General features: G+C 33.9%; 4 protein-coding genes and 1 non-coding gene across 8 annotated transcripts; 3 read left to right on the top strand and 2 right to left on the bottom strand.

The window, feature by feature from the left end:
• Positions 1-2,388: 2,388 nt before the first annotated feature.
• On the top strand, positions 2,389-5,434 carry LOC106432548 (probable WRKY transcription factor 36). The gene is made up of 4 exons (XM_013873396.3): positions 2,389-2,817; positions 3,338-3,889; positions 3,993-4,106; positions 4,438-5,434. The coding sequence occupies exons 1-4, from the start codon at positions 2,755-2,757 to the stop codon at positions 4,858-4,860; spliced, it is 1,152 nt and encodes a 383-aa protein (XP_013728850.2). The 5' UTR covers positions 2,389-2,754; the 3' UTR covers positions 4,861-5,434.
• On the top strand, positions 5,152-7,199 carry LOC106432531 (SNF1-related protein kinase regulatory subunit gamma-1-like). The gene is made up of 5 exons (XM_013873378.3): positions 5,152-5,594; positions 5,664-6,106; positions 6,181-6,447; positions 6,517-6,689; positions 6,762-7,199. The coding sequence occupies exons 1-5, from the start codon at positions 5,186-5,188 to the stop codon at positions 7,042-7,044; spliced, it is 1,575 nt and encodes a 524-aa protein (XP_013728832.2). The 5' UTR covers positions 5,152-5,185; the 3' UTR covers positions 7,045-7,199.
• Positions 7,200-8,355: 1,156 nt separating this feature from the next.
• On the top strand, positions 8,356-9,869 carry LOC106432529 (ubiquitin-conjugating enzyme E2 2-like). Of its 3 annotated transcripts, none has more exons than XM_013873376.3 (6): positions 8,356-8,548; positions 8,800-8,931; positions 9,030-9,055; positions 9,148-9,237; positions 9,317-9,405; positions 9,493-9,869. In XM_013873376.3, exons 2-6 carry the CDS (start codon positions 8,807-8,809, stop codon positions 9,619-9,621), a joined length of 459 nt encoding a protein of 152 aa, XP_013728830.1. In that variant the 5' UTR covers positions 8,356-8,548; positions 8,800-8,806; the 3' UTR covers positions 9,622-9,869. The 3 variants fall into 3 exon arrangements, with proteins under 3 accessions (XP_013728830.1, XP_013728831.1, XP_048592039.1); XM_013873377.3 differs by having other exon boundaries at positions 8,382-8,548; positions 8,797-8,931; XM_048736082.1 differs by having other exon boundaries at positions 8,547-8,627.
• Positions 9,870-15,977: 6,108 nt separating this feature from the next.
• LOC125576832 lies at positions 15,978-16,095 on the bottom strand. Its single transcript, XR_007315256.1, has one exon. It is a non-coding gene; the product is annotated as a U5 spliceosomal RNA (small nuclear RNA).
• Positions 16,096-16,705: 610 nt separating this feature from the next.
• On the bottom strand, positions 16,706-20,250 carry LOC106432534 (probable serine/threonine-protein kinase PBL18). 2 transcript variants are annotated; one of them, XR_007314721.1, is made up of 7 exons: positions 19,947-20,250; positions 19,281-19,627; positions 19,040-19,175; positions 18,799-18,929; positions 18,148-18,656; positions 17,556-17,783; positions 17,002-17,016 (listed from the first exon to the last, which is right to left on the bottom strand). XR_007314721.1 is itself a non-coding variant. In XM_013873383.3 (6 exons), the coding sequence occupies exons 1-6, from the start codon at positions 20,002-20,004 to the stop codon at positions 17,669-17,671; spliced, it is 1,296 nt and encodes a 431-aa protein (XP_013728837.2). In that variant the 5' UTR covers positions 20,005-20,250; the 3' UTR covers positions 16,706-17,668. The 2 variants fall into 2 exon arrangements, 1 of the variants encoding a protein (XP_013728837.2); XM_013873383.3 differs by having other exon boundaries at positions 16,706-17,783.
• Positions 20,251-20,674: the final 424 nt, after the last annotated feature.

Raw genomic sequence — 20,674 nt, 5'->3', positions numbered from 1 at the left:
ATATATTTCAAAATTTTCTACAACATATGTTTAACCATTTCGGTTACTATTAATTATTTTCAAAAGAAAATCTATACTATTAAAAGAGAAGTACAAAAATAAAATGCCCTTATGTTTTCTTACTTATTTACAATAGTATGCCATTGAAGTAATTAAATGAACCTATTTTTAAGTAATCATTGTCTTTTCCTATTTATTAAATCATTTCCTAAAATCAAATTTAGTTTAATTTTCGTATTTAATATATTTCCTAAAACAAATTAGCTAATTTTTGGGAATATTCAAATTTAAAATTGATTTTAACAATATTAAACTTGGATAATGTTACCATTAATTATTTTTGAACATAATTCAAGTTTAAATTCGATATTAAACAATATAATGAATATTTCTAAAATATATGTTTAACTTACCATTAATTATTTTGAACAATAAAACCTATCTATGCTAAGATTTAAATATCTTTAAACTACTTATAGAACAATATGAAATATTTGTAACTGAATATTATTTTTAATATAATTAAATCTCGCCTAATATTATATATATTTCAAAATTTTCTACAACATATGTTTAACCATTTCGGTTACTATTAATTATTTTCAAAAGAAAATAATATTAAAATTTAAATATCTTTGAATTACTTATAAAACACTGTTTAATGTTTATAACCAAATATTCTTTTCTAATGTATCTAAATCTCACCGTATGCTCCATATCTGATCAAAATATTATATTTAAATTCTAATTACATTTGAAAAACAATTTCATGTTAAAAGAAATATTACTCAAACATATCAATAGATCAATATTTCTCGAAAGTTTAGTATCGGACATGGGTCACTATTTTTTTACTGCATGTAAACTATTTGATTGTTGTGTTTATAAAAATGTTAAAATATGATAAATATTTAAAATATAAACCAATAAACACTTAAATAATATTCATTTATATAAAAAGTGAAAATAAATCCGCGCGGGCGCGCGGGTCAAGCTCTAGTTAATTTTAAGTTTCTTGAAATTTTGCTTATTAATTCATGAAGAACATGAGATTAGTCAACTACGTTATTCACTATATGTATACAGTTTCAGTTAGTGGTCATATAAATTCAAGAATTCAGAATTACAGATTCGCCTTCATGGATTTGTGTAACGAATCTTATCATTGGTCGCCTTTACGGAATTAAACAACTGTATATCGATTATGTGTCTTCTTCTCATTGGAAATTGCATCCCTGCCCGGACAGTGCTGTCAGCACTGAACATGCGCGAAACGGCTGTGTACAATGCCCCCTTTGCGGTCTTACATAGGACCGGTTAGAGCAGAATCAGTTTTATGTTTTGACTGACATATCATTAGATTATACCAAAAAGAGAAGTTTTATATTTAATTGCATATAGAAATAAATTATAATAGAAATCATTGAATAACAAGAAGAAAACAAAACACTAAGAAAAATGAAATTGACATTTTTTTTTCTTTTTAAAATTATATATAGTTTTTTGAGATGTATATAAATTCAAGTTATATACATCTAAAAATTAAATCATCTAGAACAGAAAATTAGCTTTATATATTTTTATACTTTATGATTATATAAAGTTAATTTTCTGTTCTAAATGATTGAATTTTTAGTTGTTATAACTTGAATATCTTAATTTTTGAACAATTATATATTATAGATCTCCGATAATCATTCCATCTCAAGAGAGAAATGAATGAATTCCACGAACGTCCTAATTGAGAATCTCTTAACCAGAATTGGTTCTCAAAATTTAGGTTTAGAAAAAAAAAAAAGATTTAGAAACAAATAAATGTTATCTTGAGCCCAAATCTTTCTTTTCTTTAAATAAAATAAAGTTTAGCCTTCAAGAGACACTGAACTCAAGACCTTTTGCTTTTTCCCTTAGACTGCTATCAACAGAAAGAACTAGCAACTTTTCCGTTAGACGTGGCCCTTTATTTCTCTAAACTTCATCAGGTCGGAGCTTGTAGTTGATATCTAGCACCGGCACTGTCCCTATCTGGATAATATACACACCTGCAGGTACAAAATATCAAAGAAAAGAAAGAACTAAGTATTTTTCATTCGATCTTTTAGGTCATCTATTACCTATGCCACAATATTCATCTGTAGAATTCTGCAACCATAACTTCAATGTAAAACACACAAATTTCTTTCGTTTAGACGGTATAAAACACACAAATTATGTATAGATCTATAATCCGATATATCCGTACGTACATGTCAAAAGTAAAGACTCGTCCTAGTTACCAATAAATTAACATAATGTCTACAGCGTTGCTATAATAACCATGATGCAGAAGTAGAAAAATATTATAAAGTGTTTTACCAAAAATTATTATAAAGTATTATCATAATTGATTCATGATTTGGATTGCAATACAATTTGAATTATTATTATTATTATTATTATATTATGACAATAGACATTATTTATTATATAATGCTGAGTCGTCGGTTCGGGATTATTCAAGAATCGAGACGAAGTTGAGAATGATTCCAATCAGAGCTGGTAACATGGTGATGATCACCAATAGAAAACAATATTTTTAAGTTTGTATTTCCTCTTACTAAAATGCAGAGTCAATGTAGGCTCCTGACTCTTTATAAGAAGCTACAACTTTACAAATAATTAAAGAGAATATATTACTCTCTTTTTTTCTTGCAACCAAGAACAACCGAAAGAGCGGATCCAACTGTTCTCAAGATCTGAATCATAATATATAGTATGATCAAAGAGAAGATCAGTTCATGTGTTCATCCTTCCGATGGTATAGTAGAATCTGATAAGGTAAAAGGAACAAACTATATCTTGATTTAAGATTCTCTAATCAGTTCGGGTAAGGCTGTTTTAAATCTTCTTCTGGTGTTTTATCGGTGAAAATTTTGAATTTTAGATACACGCATTCATATAGTGTTCATATAAATATATGTAGTTCATACGTTTGTTGATTGTTCGAAATCAATACACACTTACTGCATGTAATAAAAGTCAACCTGCTTGTTCTATAAAAAGTTGAGGATATCCAGATTTATTCAGCTAAATGAAATTCAAATATTCAAAAATATTCGGATTGGATAGTTGTAATAGTTTAACAGGCACATAATACAGGTCAATAATGTCGATACGATATATATTTTTCTAGTATTCGATCTCTGTTCATCTCTACAGACTGCTCACTTTTGAGTGTTGAGTTACGAAGAAATCAATGTTTAGAAAATACTTGGATAAAAAATAAATCACATGTAAACACAAGTAGTATGAAGGTGAAGCCATTCATATAAGCAATTTCTACTCTGGATATTTACAGGAAGTGGAGCTTGATGCAACAAAAGCCAAGTTGGAGAAAGTTAGAGAAGAAAATGAGAAGTTAAAACTCTTACTATCTACCGTTCTTACTGATTATAAATCTCTTCAAATGCATGTCTCCAACGTTATCCGACCACAACATGAAGCTTCTATGGAGCTGGACACTAATAGCCACGACAACTTCGGTGTAGATATATCTCTTAGGCTTGGAAGATCAGACCTGAATGTCTCCAAAAATGTAGATGAAATAGATAAGATTAGTCTGGACAAGATTTCTGATGAGATCAGTGAGGGGTCCGATAAGAAAAGATCTGCACTCGGTTTAGGATTTCGGATTCAAAGTTGTGAAGATACAGATACTGATCTGACCATGAAGTTAGACTATCTTTCCAAGGATGTTAAACATACAAAAGCGGATAATAAATGCATATCCTCGAGGAAAGATAACAAAACAGCTAGAAACGAAGATCATCAAGAGGCTTTTGAAGTACATGAACAACCGGGTTTAAAGAAAACTAGGGTTTGTGTGAAAGCTCCATGTGAAGACCCATCAGTACGTACCAAGCCATACAACGATATGTTATATATAATAGGTCTATTTCTTTTTTTTTTATCTTAGACGTGACATTTATCATAGTGCTATTGATGTTATATAGATAAACGATGGTTGCCAATGGAGGAAGTACGGACAAAAGACTGCAAAAGCGAATCCTCTTCCACGAGCCTATTACCGCTGCTCCATGTCCTCAAATTGTCCCGTCAGAAAACAGGTACAAAACATTCTACAATATTTTTACAATCCAAAATTAAAACTGGCTATAGCTATTTGGTAATGGCAAATTGGCAATAAACCTTGGTTTCATCTTACAAAAGTTGTGGTAACTATTATTTTTCATTAGAAATAATCAATGGTAAATGTGATTTATGTAGACCATTTCATGGTGGTCCAGTGGTTGAAGAGAGACTAGAGGGTCCTCCCACTGCTATCTGAATCATCGTTATATAGACAAGCATTTGGCTCTTCTATATAGATCCCAAAAATTAACATGGATATTACTCCAGATGAAAAAGTGTGACATATGTAAGAATGTATCTATGTAGGTGCAAAGATGCGGAGAAGATGATACCTCCGCTTATATGACGACGTACGAAGGAACTCACGACCATCCACTTCCCATGGAAGCAACCCATATGGCTGCCGGAACTTCCGCTGCCGCCTCCTTATTACAATCTGGCTCCTCCTCCTCCCCAAGCCTAAGCTATTATTTCCCTTTTCACCACGTCTCTTTCTCCACCACTAACGCTCACCCCACGGTAACACTTGACCTCACACGACCAAACTATGATCCCAATCAATTACCAACCCACTCTTCACTCAGCTTCTCCTCCTCCTCCTCTGACCGTCCATCTCCGACAAACAGTCATACCTTGAGCTTCAGTGGCTTGAGATCACAAGCTCCATTGACTAAATATTCACAAATGGCCCCTTTATCACATCAAACCAAACTTTCTGGACAGCAATAACTATATACTTTTTTTTTGTCATCAATGTTTAGAAATTATGGACTTCCAACATCAGCAACTCATGTGTTTGATATTGTGACAGCTTCTTAGTGTCAATATGAAATATTCGTCAATCTATTTATTAGTCACATCATTCTTATATGAATTATGAGATCAGGATCAAAGTTCTAATGCGATTGATGACTAACAAAGGAATAAAGCATGACTCTATTCTGGGCCTAGGCCCATATCACGCAATATGTAATCTCTCTCTTTAAAATCAAGCCCAACCGAGTCAAAAGGCTCCGATGGCTTCGCTGTTCACTCTCTGACATACGACCACTTCATGGAACGACACGTGTCAATAAATGAAGGCGCGCGTAACCGCCAGAAGAAGTTCCATCTCCGACACGTTGCATATCCAAACCACGAACACACAACCCACTGTTTCTGTTCTGTCTTTTTTTTTGTACAAAAAAAAAAAAAAAACTGCCGTCTTCACGTTTTCGAATCTGTAATCATTGTAGTAGATTGCTGTGGAGTTATCGATTTGGTGTTTCTTCACCAAGGTGACATGGCGGAAAGTGAGAAGAGTCATGTGGATAAGGAGATAAGGTCGTCGGTTTCGAGCTGCGAGGCCTATTTCGAGAAAGTTCAGTCGAGGAAGAATCTTCCCAAATCTCTTCAAGATACCCTCAACTCCGCCTTCGCCGGTATCCCCGTCTCCTCCTTCCCTCAAGTTCCCGGCGGCAGAGGTAACAATCAAAACTTTAAGAGTCGGTCTTCATAGTACTCTCCGCTTAGATTGTGTTTGTGTATCACAGTGATTGAGATTCCAGCGGAGACATCTGTATCAGAAGCAGTAAGGATTCTATCAGACAGCAAGATTCTCTCAGCTCCTGTCATTAACAAAGATCACGAGAGCTCCCTAGACTGGAAGGAGAGGTACTCAGGAATCATCGACTACTCCTCGATCATCCTATGGGTGCTGGAGAGCGCAGAGCTCGCCGCAATCGCCTTATCCGCCACGTCAGCGACCGCAGCCGGCGTCGGCGCAGGAGCCGTTGGCGCTTTAGGCGTTGCGGCCCTCGGCGTCACCGGTCCGGTCGCTGCGGCGGGGCTAGCGGCGGCTGCGGTTGGAGCAGCCGTCGCCGGCGGCGTTGCAGCTGACCGTGGGATCGGGAAAGATGCTGTGACAGCTGCTGATAGCTTGGGGAAAGACTTCTATCAAGTCATTCTCCAAGAAGAACCGTTCAAATCAACCACTGTAAGTTTTTTCATTACATGACAATGACATTGATTTGGTTATGATATGTTTGTTTGTGTTGTTTCTTTTTTCAGGTTGGGACGATACTTAAGTCGTTTAGATATGCTCCTTTTCTTCCGGTGTCTACAGAGAGTTCAATGCTGAGTGTTTTGCTGCTACTCTCTAAGTACCGGTTAAGAAATGTACCGGTGATTAAACCGGGAGAACCTGATATCAAGAACTACATTACTCAGTCTGCTGTTGTTCATGGTCTTGAAGGCTGCAAAGGCAGAGATTGGTTTGATCATATCTCCGCTCTTCCTATCTCTGATCTCGGCCTCCCTTTCATGTCTCCCAGCGAGGTAAGACATCAAAACTCTCGAAGTTATCGCGCGGCAACACGAGTGAAAGAGGGCGTGTTTTGGTTTTAGGTGATTAGCATTGGTAGCGAAGAGCTTATTCTTGAAGCGTTCAAGAGGATGAGAGACAACAACATTGGTGGTCTTCCTGTTGTTGAAGGGGCGAACAAGAAGGTTGTTGGGAACATAAGCATGAGAGACATCAGATACTTGCTTCTACAACCTGAAGTCTTCTCCAACTTCAGGTTTGTTCTTCTCATTACAACTTCACTTTTGGGGTCGAACTAAACTGTGTTTTTTTTGTCTATGTCAAAAAGGCAACTTACGGTGAAGACTTTCGCGGCGAAGATTGCAACGGCGGGGGAGAAATATGGTTCAGCGAGTCTTGCGATAACATGCAGGCCTGATTCGACTTTGGGGAGTGTTATAAACAGTTTGGCTTCGAGGTCGGTGCATAGGGTGTATGTAGTGGATGGAGATGAGGATGAGCTGTATGGGGTTATTACGCTGAGGGATGTGATCTCTTGTTTCGTGTCTGAACCTCCCAACTACTTTGAGAACTGTCTTGGCTTCTCGGTTAAAGAAGTGCTTAACCGATGATGACCATCTCTTGTTTCTCTGCTTCTTGGTTTTCTTTGGTTCTTTCTTGGTTTAGATTCTCAAGTTGTTTGTTTCTATAATCTAATTTGTAAGCCACTTTTAAAGTTTTAAAGTTTCTGTCTTAAATGGTACAAAGGTTTGGAGTTTTGCTTAAATTGTGAATTATGAATTAAGTTTGGAACTTTTTAGATTCGATGAAAGTGGATTAGGATTAGGATGGGACATGAGTGTACCTAATTGGTTTGGTGTTAAAAGTATCATTAAACTTAAAACAAATTGGAATTTTTTGAGATATATATATTTCCTCCACCTTAATTTTTTTAAGTTTTCTAGGACTGAACACAAAAAAAATATCAATAATTTAAGTAAACAAAGCTTAACTAAGAGAAAAAGACTAGGATAGCACCAAACCAAGTTTTTGTTCCCAAAGTAACATTCAAGGCTCAAAGTCACAAAAATAGGTTTCATTAAAGAGGTAAATATACACTTATACCCCTTGGGTTAATTAATCCAAACCTTAGGGTTTAGAGTTAGGGGTGGGGTTTTGGAATTAGGGTTTAAAATTTTATAAAAAATAAATACTAAAATAAAAAATAAAAATTTATAAAACAGTTTCAAAAATTATTTTTAAACTATAAAAAGAAAATTTGAAAAAAAAAAAAAATTCAAAATTTTTTTTTAAAAAAAATTATAAAAATTTCGAATCTGAAAACATATAATCTGAAACTATAAATTTTTTTTTATTTTTTTTTATTTTTTTTTTTTATTTTTTTTTGTTTGTTTATTTTTTTTTGTTTGTTTATTTAATTTAAACCAAGGATATTAGAGACATTTTACCCTTTAATGAATGTCATTTTTGTGACTTTCTCCTTCTAGTGCTCTTTTTGTGACATAAACTTCAAAAGGCGCTATTATTGACAATTGCCCGTTAACTAATGCTAAAACATATTTTTTCTGTTTCAAAATGTTACTTAGATTTTTTTACACATTTTAATAAAACATATTATATTATGTGAATAAGTTTTTGTGATTATCTTTTTTTCATAATTTTAGACTATTAAAATCTAATAAGTGCAATTAATTTTTTTTAAAAAATTGTAATTAATTAATAAAAGATACATTAAAATGTAAAAAAAAAGATTTTTTTGAAACAAAAGTTTTCTTTATAATATGTAACTTTATAAAACAGAGGGAGTATTAAGAATACCAATTATAAAATATTAATTTTATATAAAAATAAAGACAATTTTATAATTTGCATAAAATCTGTCAATATAATATATTTACCTAATTTTTTTAAAAAAACTTGGCTGATAAAAAAAAAAGAGAAAGTATAAATGAAAGGAGCGTTTCCTTAATGCATGATTAGGTTGACACCTTTGAAGGTGCCGCGGCGACCCAATCAGTTATAAGACCATTAAAGTCATAATCTTTCAGACAATCTCTGTCTCTCTCTCTCTCTCTTCTGGTAGTCTTCGATTACGAAAAGTTCATCTCTTTTCAGGTTCGTCCACTTTTAATCCTATTTTGCCTGCTCGACTGATTGCGATATGGATATGATTTAGGGTTCTTACAGTTTGTGGGTGGTGTTCTGTCTTAATTTGGTTATCTTCTTAATCAGGGTTCGTGATTACGGTTATGGGTTTCATCTAGCTCTTGTCATGATATGAATCCTTGCTGTGTAGATGTTGCAATTAAGACGTCCTAGATATGTTTGATTGCAAGGTTAATGTTGTTGTCTTTTCATTTTTTAAGAGATACGATGTCGACACCAGCGAGGAAGAGGCTGATGAGGGATTTCAGGAGGTTGCAGCAAGATCCTCCTGCTGGTATCAGTGGTGCTCCTCAGGACAACAACATCTTGCTCTGGAACGCTGTTATCTTCGGGTAATTAAAAAATTAACATTTGCTTTTTATGGTTAAAATCTCTGTCTTGTCTAGATTCTGATCGTTTGTTTTTTCTCTGCTTTTAATGGAAACTGCAGTCCAGATGATACACCTTGGGATGGAGGTATAAAGTCTATACCTTTAGTGAGACTAGAGAAGCTATAGATATAGTTCTTGTTTAAGTTACCCATAAAAACTTTTAATCTTTTGTTTCAGGTACTTTTAAGTTGACTCTTCAATTTACGGAGGATTATCCCAACAAACCACCTACTGTTCGTTTTGTTTCTCGCATGTTTCACCCAAACAGTAAGTTTAAAAAGGAAACAGTTTAATCTTTGTTTCTGTTACTCTTTGGTCTTATCGTTTCTTCTTCTGTTTTGTTCAGTCTATGCAGATGGGAGTATCTGTCTTGATATCTTACAGAACCAATGGAGTCCCATTTATGATGTTGCTGCGATTCTCACATCTATCCAGGTATCTTATTGATTGTCTAGTTCTGTTATTCAGGCTTTTATTTAGTGTTGATCATAAACCATTGTTGTGGTTTTTACAATTGTGCAGTCACTCCTCTGTGATCCCAACCCAAACTCGCCTGCAAACTCCGAAGCTGCTCGCTTGTTCAGCGAGAACAAGCGTGAGTACAACAGACGTGTTAAGGACATTGTCGAACAGAGTTGGACCGCTGACTAAATAAGTCACCCCAGTTTGTAACATTTGAAGAAGTGGAGGAGGTCTATCAAATTGGTAAAAAAAAAACTGTGTTATTTCATGCCTCCGGTTCAGTATATGTATCATATTATGTAATGCAATTTCTGGATGAACCTATATATGCATTTTCGTGATAAGACATCTTTGCTTGCTTCTAAGTTGTCTGTGTGTGTAAGTTATTTAAGAATCTTATCTATGTTCATCAAGATCTTCACCATTTTTTCCTTTGATCTTACTACCATGGCTCTCTAACACCTGCTTGTTTATAATGAATTTAAAATTAATGAGGGCAAAAGATAACGATACATGTTATTTTCTAATGAGCCAAAGCTCTAATGAAAAAAGTGTGTTAATTGTGAAATGAAATGACTCATTCATGATAGTATGTATATATATATATATGTATATCAACCACATAGCTTTTCTACTACATGATGATGCCATAATTTACCCGAATGGTTGAGACCGCTTGATAAATCATATAACCTTAGGCGCCAATATGCCACCTAGAGTCCCCCCAAACACTTCAGTGTTCATTGGACAGATTTATCCGTAGATTACTAGACAACCAAGTATGAACAATGAAGCGTTAAAGGGAACTCAAGAGGACATTTGACAATATACTCACTATGTCTTTTGCTAATGCTTCTCTTACTCAATGACATTACTCACAACCCAAAATGGATATTTATACATACTTCTCCATGGTATGTTTTCACTTCGTTACAATGGAATATCTTAGGGATGGACCATAGATGATATATATTCTCCATTACGTAATAAAACATGCGGGGAAATTTGAAGATGAACCAAGTCGGAATTTGTGTAATAAGGAGCTTTAAGAATATAAGTATCTGAGTATCTCCATCAGGTTGCTGTAGGACCTTTCGTGCGGTAGATCTTATTCTACTTCTTTTTTTCCTTCATGTAACTGCAATTTTTTTTTTTTGCTTAAAAAAATGTAAAAACTCCAAGTCCTGCTTGTTGATACTTGTGTAAGTGCCAATTCTCAAGTTTATCTTCTTATGTGTTGATAATATATATCCAAAAACTGGATAAAAACACAAACGTAACGGATCTATCATCGAGTTTTTTTTCTTCATATTTAGTTTTAATGATTATGTTATGATGGATTATCAACATAATGTTTCAAAAAAAAATATTTCGTTAGAATTGATCATCTTATGTGTTTGCTAATAAATCCGTAAATTAAAAGCAAAGTACTAATGTGTGCTGTTGCATGGACGTGAATATATTTATTGGCATCTATGCCTAATGCGTTTATATAAATGTGATCTTTCTTTTCATGCAAAAAGCTAAAAGGAAAAGGGATTTATGCAGTTTTCTTGAATAATTTGATTTCCTTTCCTATACCTCTTAACCTGAAATCACGTCTAAGTTCACAACGGCTCCAACTTATATATAGAAACGCCAACACATCCAAGACTTTTAAACCCTAATACTCTTGTAAACTTACATTTTCCGCGAAGCATACATACAATACATTCATAATGTATTATAGCAACAAACATCGTTTTTGTCGGATGTTTCCTAGAGTTCCTCTGAGCACTTCATTGGATATAACATTTTTTCTATCAAAATTAAATGTATCCCACTGAAGTGTTTGGGGGAACTCCTGGACTCATTCGGTATTTGAGTATACTAGACTTAAGTTTGAATGGAGGAAATACTATTTGATCGCCTTATCTATGTATATATTTTCTTGTTTAGTACAGTGTTGAAGGCGAATTAAAGTAAGGGAGCAAATATTATATACACCGCTGAGCTTTTTCATGAGACTCACTCCATCTAGTCCCAAGTGTGGCCACACATCTCTAAAACTCTTTTTGTTGCTGATAAGAAACTCTACAAACGTAGGGAGAGTTTAAATAACTATACAAAATCCATATAACCATAAAATCAAAGTAGATCGAAAAGAGTATTCTTGTTTTGGCTGGGTTTCGGAAGATCATCTCCAGTGTTGTGAGTCTTGTGACCTCTTTTCCTATTTTGGTTTGTTGTTTTTTTTAAATGGCAATAATGTTGGAAAACTGGAGTAATTATAAAAAAAATTTGATCATTTTTAAGAATTATGATAGTTACTATTAGGAAATTATATGCAATCAAGTCTAAGGTTTTCTGCTTAAAATATATTTTTAAAAACTAGGGTTGTGTTTTATTCTTCAAAAATCATTGCATCGTGTTGCCCTTGTTTGGAGACGTCTTAATCGGCTGAGTTATCCACCAGTCAAGTCCATTCTTTGCGTTGATATCATTGCTTATGTTTGTGTTTGTCGTTGTTGAAGTTATTGCGCGCTTAATTTTATTTTTGTTCTTTTTGTCAAATATTTTGTGTGTTCTTTTCAGTTAACAATCCTTTCTCCTTTTATACTCTAAGAAAATATCTTAGACCTAATTGTATATAGTTTCCTAATAATGTACATCATAATTAACAATATATGAGCACAATAATTTCACAGTTGCTCCAATTATAATTGTTACCGTCACTAATATTGTTTGTTTGATCTTCGTCGCATTGGAGTTTTGCTTGAACCGTTGTGTTTTCCTCCAGATTCAGTGTCGTCAATTCGTCATATTATTAATGAGTTTTAAATGTATGATGTTTGCAGTGGTGGAACAAACTATGGTCATTTTGATCTCACTAGCTATCTGGTGGTATGTGGTGTTGAAGTGTTGGTTCCTTCTCAGTCCTGATGTGGTTGGGTAAAGTATCGTAATAGGGTTTAATTTTTTTATTTTTTAGTTACATAGTTTTTGATTGTTATGAGTGTTAAGCTTTTGGCTAAGGGTTTCAATTTTTATAATATTTATATTTTGTTTTAAATGTTTAATGTTCAATTAATTTTGACTGTTTATCTGGATTTCACCAAAGCTTCTAAAAAAAGCTGATAAAGCAAAGAAAGAAAGAAATCTATCTTGTAAAAAGTATTAAAAGCATATCTGTTATTGTTGTATTTGAAAGTTTTTGTGAACTTCTTAAAGACTCTAAACAAAACGTTTTTCTTATTTTATTTGAAACAAAACTGTTTTACTATCGTTAATGTGTCATAAAAAACATATCCTCGCGGTTTTGCCTCTTTTTGTGATATTTTATGTCTATCAAGAGAGTGCTTCATATATATGAGCCACTCACTATCACAACATCTATGTTTCAGGCTTCTATAAACCGTGCATCTTTGTAGATTAAAAGAACATAACTAAAATGCCAATGTCATCTATATGTGGGACTTTTCCTATAATGTAATACAGTAATTCATTCAAAATCAATAAGGTAATATCTTAAGAAATAAAATATTCCTATAACCTGATAACATGTAATCAATGGTTAATCTCTGCACTATCGTCTTATAGAAAAATAACAAACAAATGGTGTTAAACTAAACCTTCCAGGATTGGTATAGTAGAATAACATTAGACATAACCGAAGTTATATATTTTTAAACGGGAAATTACTTTGAGATATGAAGATTTTATGTGTTCTCAATGATAAGTTGTGGAATCTTTGTTTTTTCCTTTTAAATGACGAAAAGGTCACAGTGTTATATTGAAGTGCAAAGGGACATGTGACTCTTTGCCTTTCTTACTTATCCGTATATCCAACAGCCACCATACATAAATCCTGAAGCTTTTTTCTTTCTTCTCGTTTCGGTGGAATTTAACACATGAACCGTCAAAATGTAGATTCTTATCAAAACGTGCAATAGTTTTATACTACGGAAGATGAACCTGGTCCATGTTTTGAACCGAATAGGATAATAAGAATAACCATTGTGAAACAAGTTGCTGAGGATATCTTCATTTGTACACATGCGTTATGACTGCCTTTCTAGATTTCTCAGTTATTGTTTTCTTCTACTTTTGGAGATGCCATATACATTTGAATGAGGCACATGATGTGACGATATCGACCTTAGTGATGTGCCGAATGGAAGGGAAAATGAATGTATTCGTTTTGAAAATGAGCTTTCATATTACATGATGTATTATATGACAGAAGTCTTTTAAAATAATTCCAAAGAAGTTAGACAGAACATTTTTACTTTCAAAGTTAGAGACAAATTTGACAGAAAATGAATAACAGATTCATTGGAACAACTCCACCCGAAACTCAATACATGATCTTAAATCAACCTAAGTTAGCAGACATGATGTAATCGACGGTGAAACTATATGCATCACAATTAAAATATACTTTTACCAAATATTTTACTATCCAGTCTATAATATAATTTGTTCTTAATTTCTAAATCAAGATTGGTCACTGTGACATTCCAGATTTTGCAGTAGATCCGATGATCAGTGGCTTCCTTCTAATTAGGCTTATGATTCAACTGCTTTTAGTGTATCTTTTATTTCTTCTGTTTGGCTCTTCAATTTTTTTCTTTCTGAAGATATTATATGTAGGCTTCAGTGATAAAGATAGATTAAAGGTTGGCACATTGGTTGGATTTAATAAGATTTTTGTATATGGCTTTAAAATAAATCAAAACCGATTTTAAGAAAGCTTAATTGACAGTTTTTTTTTTGAAACACTCTTAATTGACTGTTTTAATCTGTTTTCTGGCTATTACTTTTTTATCTTGTTCAATCAGCTTATAACCATTCTAATTCACAGGTTTGTCTTAGAGCATTTTCAACTCATCGATATTTTTTTATATAATATTTAGAGTTAAAGTCACTCAATCTCATTTCTGTTTTTTTTTCTTCTTTTTTAGGAAAATGAATAGTAATATCTATTTTTACTCCATATTTTGAAAAATATTATTTCAGAAGAATACATTTGAAAAATGCAATACATTTTTTTGGTAAAATCAAAATGCAATACATTTGCATAGTAATATCTATTTTTACTCCATCTGGCTAGTGCCACTCATTTACAATTCATGTTGTTTTCAAAATTATTATTTGATGGGTAATCGTCAATGATGTCCATCGATAGAAATTCCCAGTTATTGCCATGGCTATGGCGTCAGTTACCCTCGAGGTTTTCAGGCTAGATCAGTTTTCGTATTCACATCAAATGACAGACGAGAATGAGAATGGAGAGATTTTGGAGTGGATCAAGTTCATGAATGTGTCAGTTCTTTACTCGTCTGATTTAATAGACATATAATTACTCCAATGATAAGAATTGTCTGAGTCTCGTATATATCTTGTTGTCTGGATAGTAATGGCAATGTTTACATCTACATTTCAAAGGTGGACAAGTATGAAAGCTCAACATATAGAATCATCTTCATCATTCTCATCGTATCTATTTTCCTAGTATAGTCCAAGTTCCATCGTATCAAAGGGAAGGAAAAGAAATACAAGTTTAATTTAATTACATTAATTAGTGGCTTAAAGCTAAATGGACTTAGAAATACTAATCTGTTTATTTTACATGAAGATTGAATAAATAGATGACTCACCTGCGTCATTGGAAAACCGCTTGATAATTCATTAATCCTTTCGGTGTCAATATACCACCTAGAGTCCCCCCAAACACTTCAGTGTTCATTAGATTGATTTACTAAACATCTACGTAATGAACAATGAAGCGTTTCAGGGAACTCAAGGGGACATTTGACGCTTCATATTATCTCTTTCGGTAATGCTTCTTCTCTTAGTCAATGGCATTAGTCACAACACAAAATGCATATTTATATATACTTCTACATGGTATGTTCTTCCCCTTTTTGCAATGGAATTTCTTAGGGAGGGACCGTAGATGATATATTCTCTCCATTATATATAAAAACATGCGTGAAATTTGAAGATGAACCAAGTCGTATTTTGGGGAATAAGGAGGTTAGAGAATATAACATCTCAATCAGTATGCTACAGAAGCACATTCTTCATAGGATCTTTCATGTGGTAGATCTTATTCTACTCTCTTCTTATGTGTTGGTCTTGGGAATATTTCAATTTTATGTTTTGTATCTCAAAATAACATATATTGTTTATATGAATACCAAAATAATGTCGACACTTACCAAATGCGATATGTCAAATTCTGAAGTTGCCATCCACCAAATGGGTTTTCCAAAATCAGTCTCGATAAGGAAAAGAAAGAAAGGCGATGGTTCCTTTTTCTCGTTTCCTCTAACAAGAAAAATCTACAACTTCTTAACCATGACCAAAATTTTGATTTAGGACTGTTTAATAATAATAAATATATTATCTTCACTGACTTAGTAATCAGTAGTATTTAATACGGTTAAATTACAATAAACCAATCAGTAATGATTTTATCTATAGGACTGGACCTGTAACCGGTTTAGAATTTAAAAAACTAGAACCAGACAAACATTTCAAGTTTTCAACTATTGGTTGTCGGGCCCACTCGAAGCAGGACCCTTCAAAAATAGGCGTATGCCACTTAAGAATGGAGAGCACACGGTATTATTTAGTAAAAGGCGAAAGAATAGTTCGCTTTGTGCTCACCACATGGCTGCGTGGTTTTCTATCGAACAGTGAGACCTATGTTTATAATGTAACTTCTGCTACAGCTGAGTCCCTGTTATCCGATGTGGTAGTGTTCGGACCAAAAAGACGCAACTGGATTTAAAGCACTTATTGGGCACTGATGGGCCTGAAAATACCTTCGGCTTTTAAGAGATTTTTTCTTTATCCCCCAACTTACAACTCTTCTTCTCAATAGAAATCCAAGTCAAATGTTTTTTTTCCTTCTACTTTCAAATTCAATTATATGTTTTCACTTTTCAGTCAGATAGTGTGCATAAAATATCTAAGAGATTGCAATAAGTTAAAAAAAACATCTTCAAATTTACAGATAACAAAGACATATATACAGAAGAAAAAAATATATAGACTTTTTTTTTGTGGATTGTCCATCTAAATTAGATTAAGTGGTGGTCGGACGAATCAATTCTCCGAAGAACACCTCCGTCTAACCGGATCTAATTTATATGAAAAATATAGTCTCTAGTCTTTGCTTCTTTTGCAAAAAGATAAATAGACTGCAAGGTTGTATTTCAACAAAATGTCAAATTGGTAAGAAAATCAGTTCTAATATTAATCTTCTTATGTCTTGATAATGTATTCTAAAACTGGAGCAGTAGTACATATGGGCACAACAGAAGCAAAGCATTCATGTGTACATTTGCATGTATATGAGTGTACATGAACGTTTATTGGCATCTATGCGTATATAGTGTCATTAGTGTGATCCTTCTTATCTTGCAAAAAGCTGTTGAAAGGTAAAAGATTATATGAACTTTTCTTGAAATATTTGATTCCTTCAGCTAAATCCCTTAACCTGAATTCCTGTCTAAGTTCACAATGCCTCCAACTCTATATATATAAACGTCAATCCCTCTAAACTTTTCAAACATAATACTCGTGTAAACTTACCTGCCACCAAAATATATATGGAAAAGAAAACAAACATCATTTGGTCAGATGTTTCCTAGAGTTCCTCTGAGCACTTCATTGGAGATACCATTTATTTTCTATCAAAATGTATTCCACTGAAGTGTTTGGGGGAACTCCTGGACTCATTTGGTATTTTCAGTTCAAAAGACTAGTTTGGTTGGAAATATACTATTTGATCAATCTTACTTTTTTTTAAAGAAATTTACGGTGTTGGTTGAGCACAATAAATCTTTTGTATATCCTTATAGAGCACTACTTAGCTTTCTTTTATTAGTCCATAGTACCAATTGAGCGTTTAGGACTCTAGGCTTACCTATATTAGTTTGCACGGATCACATAATGAATACTTATAATCTTAAATGTCTAAGTTCCTCAAACAATTCTTTTTCAAACTCTGGAAAGCAATTTCCACAAGACTGCATCTAATCCGAAGTGCCACCACACTAAGGGCAACATTATCAATAGGTCCCCAGATAAAAGTCCCCAAATGAATAGTACAAGGATTTACAAGGACTCACCTCATTTGTCCCTTATTTAAGGATTTTTTCTCTTCTTTTTTCCTCGGTCCTGATGTTTTGTGGCCCCTCCCCCTCCTTAGGGACCCTTAAGGGACTAACTGATAATGTTGGTCTTAATATCTAGACCACCTTTTTTGCTTTGATGATGTGATTACATGATAAGAAACTTTACAAAAGTAGGGACAGCTTTTACTAGCTATACCAACTGGTGTGACCCCAAAAACGTACCTGTTAAAAAGATTACAAATCATTAATCATATGCGCTTATGAATCTCTTTATGTCCTCTTATAAAACAGAAAACTCATTTGATACTTTGCATTCCCACCCTTAAGCATATAACTGCTATGTATTGTAAACTCATATATTTCATAAATGTTACATTGGTCACACAAATCTTAATATCAACCAGAAAACCTACGTTTTCATTTACATTTCCATATATATATATATATATATATACACGTCTATACATTTCCAACCAGAAAACCTATGGTCTTGAGAGAAGCTACAAAACTGTTCAACACACTTCGCAAGAAAATATATAAATATATATTACTGACTCAAAAAGAGTCGCTAAATCTCCTTTCTCACCTTGAACGTAGAGATCTCCCGCGATTCTCCGACACAGATGAAGGAGACATGATTGCGTTTGGAGTAGAGCCCGTCTTTGTCAAAGTCTCAAGCTGTTGTAAAGTAGACAAGACATCAGACATCTCCGGTCTCAGCTTAGCTTCTGTGTTAAGACACCGCAATGCAATGTTGGCTGCTGCACAAGCCCCTTTGTGCGGGTAACGCCCTCCAAGCTTTGTGTCCATTATTCTAAACACTTTTCTCCTATCCACTAGATAAGGTATTGCCCAATCCACCAGATTCTGTTCCACTCCTACTTTCGATTTATCTACCGTGGGACGTCCCGAGAGTAGTTCGAGAAGCACCACTCCAAAGCTATAGACATCGCTCTTGGCAGTTAACCGGCCCGTTGCTATGTATTCAGGTGCTGCGTAGCCTTGAGTGCCCATCACTTGAGTTGTCACATGGGTTCTATCTCCTGTTGGTCCTGCTTTTGCCAATCCGAAATCAGATAGCTTTGCATTGAACTCCTGCATTTACAAATTAATTTCATTAATTGGAGAAACATTTCCTATAAATTTAATAAACTATATCTTGACAATTGTGATATATTCTTTTTTAAGTGTTAAAAATATTCAGTTTATGTTTTAGAAATTTTAGTAGGTGGTGTACCGAATCAAGTAGAATATTAGAGGCCTTGAAGTCACGGTATATGACTTTAGCTTCGTGGAGGAAAGCAAGTCCTCTCGCTGCACTTATTGCAACTTTCATCCTTGTCTTCCACGGAACCGGATCTGCGCCTCCTACGCAAACAAGCAAGAAACACCAAGAAAAATAATAATCATATTTTAGATTTTCATCATAATTAACTTGAATGTAACTAGATCAGCTCCATCTAAATATAGCTACCTACTTCTAAATAGATGGTTCTCAAGGCTTCCTTTGGGCATGTACTCGTAAACCAAAAGCCGCTTCTCGCCCTCTAAGCAAAATCCAATGAGCTTCACAAGATTTATGTGATGAAGCCTCCCTAGATAATGAACCTCAGTCTGAAACTCACAAACATTTTTCTTTTATTATTTAATTTGTGCTACACATCCCACATATGAAATAAGAGTGATCTAAAGGAAACATATTAAGGATTATGAACTTACCAACCACTCTTTGTGTCCTTGAAACCCTTCTGATTTAAGTTTCTTGACTGCAACAACCATACCTGACCCTGGTTTCGAAGGCGACAAAGACTGCTCACCAATCCAACCTTTATAGACATAACCAAAACCGCCTTCACCGATAAGATTGTTGGGTTTGAAGTTTCTTGTTGCGGTTTTGAGCTCGTTGAATGTAAAGGCCTTTAGTGTTGGAGAAGGTAAGAGCTCTCCTTCACTTCTCGGTGTATGAACTGACCATGAACTAGTGAAGCTTCTGTTGCTGTAAGAGGGTATTATGAGGCTTGAGAGTCGAGATGGCTGACTCGGTTTAGGAGAAATTCTCGATGACCCTGTTGTCAACGTTTAACACCAACATCAAAAAATTCAATTACATGAAATTTTAGTTGGGATAACTACATGAAAATTCTGATAGAAGCTATAATCGATGAATAACGGTAAATAAACAGAGTATTCAATGTTATTCTGATAGAAGCTATAATCGATGAATAACGGTAAATAAACAGAGTATTCAATTTCTTATAACAAGAACATAGTATTTGTTTCATTTCATTTTAAACTAACCATCCCGATGATTGAATTAACGAAACCTATGATAAAATACACATCATAGTTTCGTTTCATTAACAAGAAGTGGGTTTTGTTTCATACCTCCAAAAGAGCTTTCTCTGTTATCTACTCTTGCAGGAGAATCCAAGCAATTTCCCATTATAGAGATCGAGGTTTCTTGTCCGATTAAGCAATAAGAGTTGAATCTTTATGGAGCGAAGGAGAACAAGGAAAAAACAGAGAAAATTACAAGAAGCAACAGAGGATATTAAATTAAAAGAAAATATAAAGACAAGGAAAGGATTTGTATGATGAAAAATCTTCGTCTGTCGCTGTCGTCGTTGGTCAAAACCAAAGACGTGTACACCACCCATCGCTAGTTTGGTCTGCTGCACTTTCTAATTTCGCCTTTTCCTTCTCTCGAGTTATCTTTTTTTTGCGCAACCCTCTCTCGAGTTATCTAAATAATTATAATCGCATGGAAATTTCTAGCAAGGTAATTCACACTATTTCACAATGACCCCCATGCGCACGAATTTAAGGAACTAATTAGAATATAGAAACAGAAAAGAGTGTGAAAGGATAAGTTTACAACGAAAAGAGTCGACGAGTCGTTGAAATTTGAAGTGGGTCGAAAGCTATGTTACATGGAAACGGAAGCGGGTACGTGGAAGCGGAAGCGTAAGAAAGCGCAGAAGCGAGATTTTTTAAAATATTAGGAATCGGGTACGTGTTGGAAGCGTATATCTATATCTATATCTATATATATATATATAAATTTTTTTAAAAAATTAGGACTAAAATTATATTATTTAAATTTGAAATAAAAC

This window comes from Brassica napus, chromosome A7, assembly GCF_020379485.1.
Source record: "Brassica napus cultivar Da-Ae chromosome A7, Da-Ae, whole genome shotgun sequence".
NCBI lineage: Eukaryota > Viridiplantae > Streptophyta > Magnoliopsida > Brassicales > Brassicaceae > Brassica > Brassica napus.
Note: the sequence above shows the minus strand (reverse complement) of the source record. Positions and strands in the feature narration are given on the sequence as shown.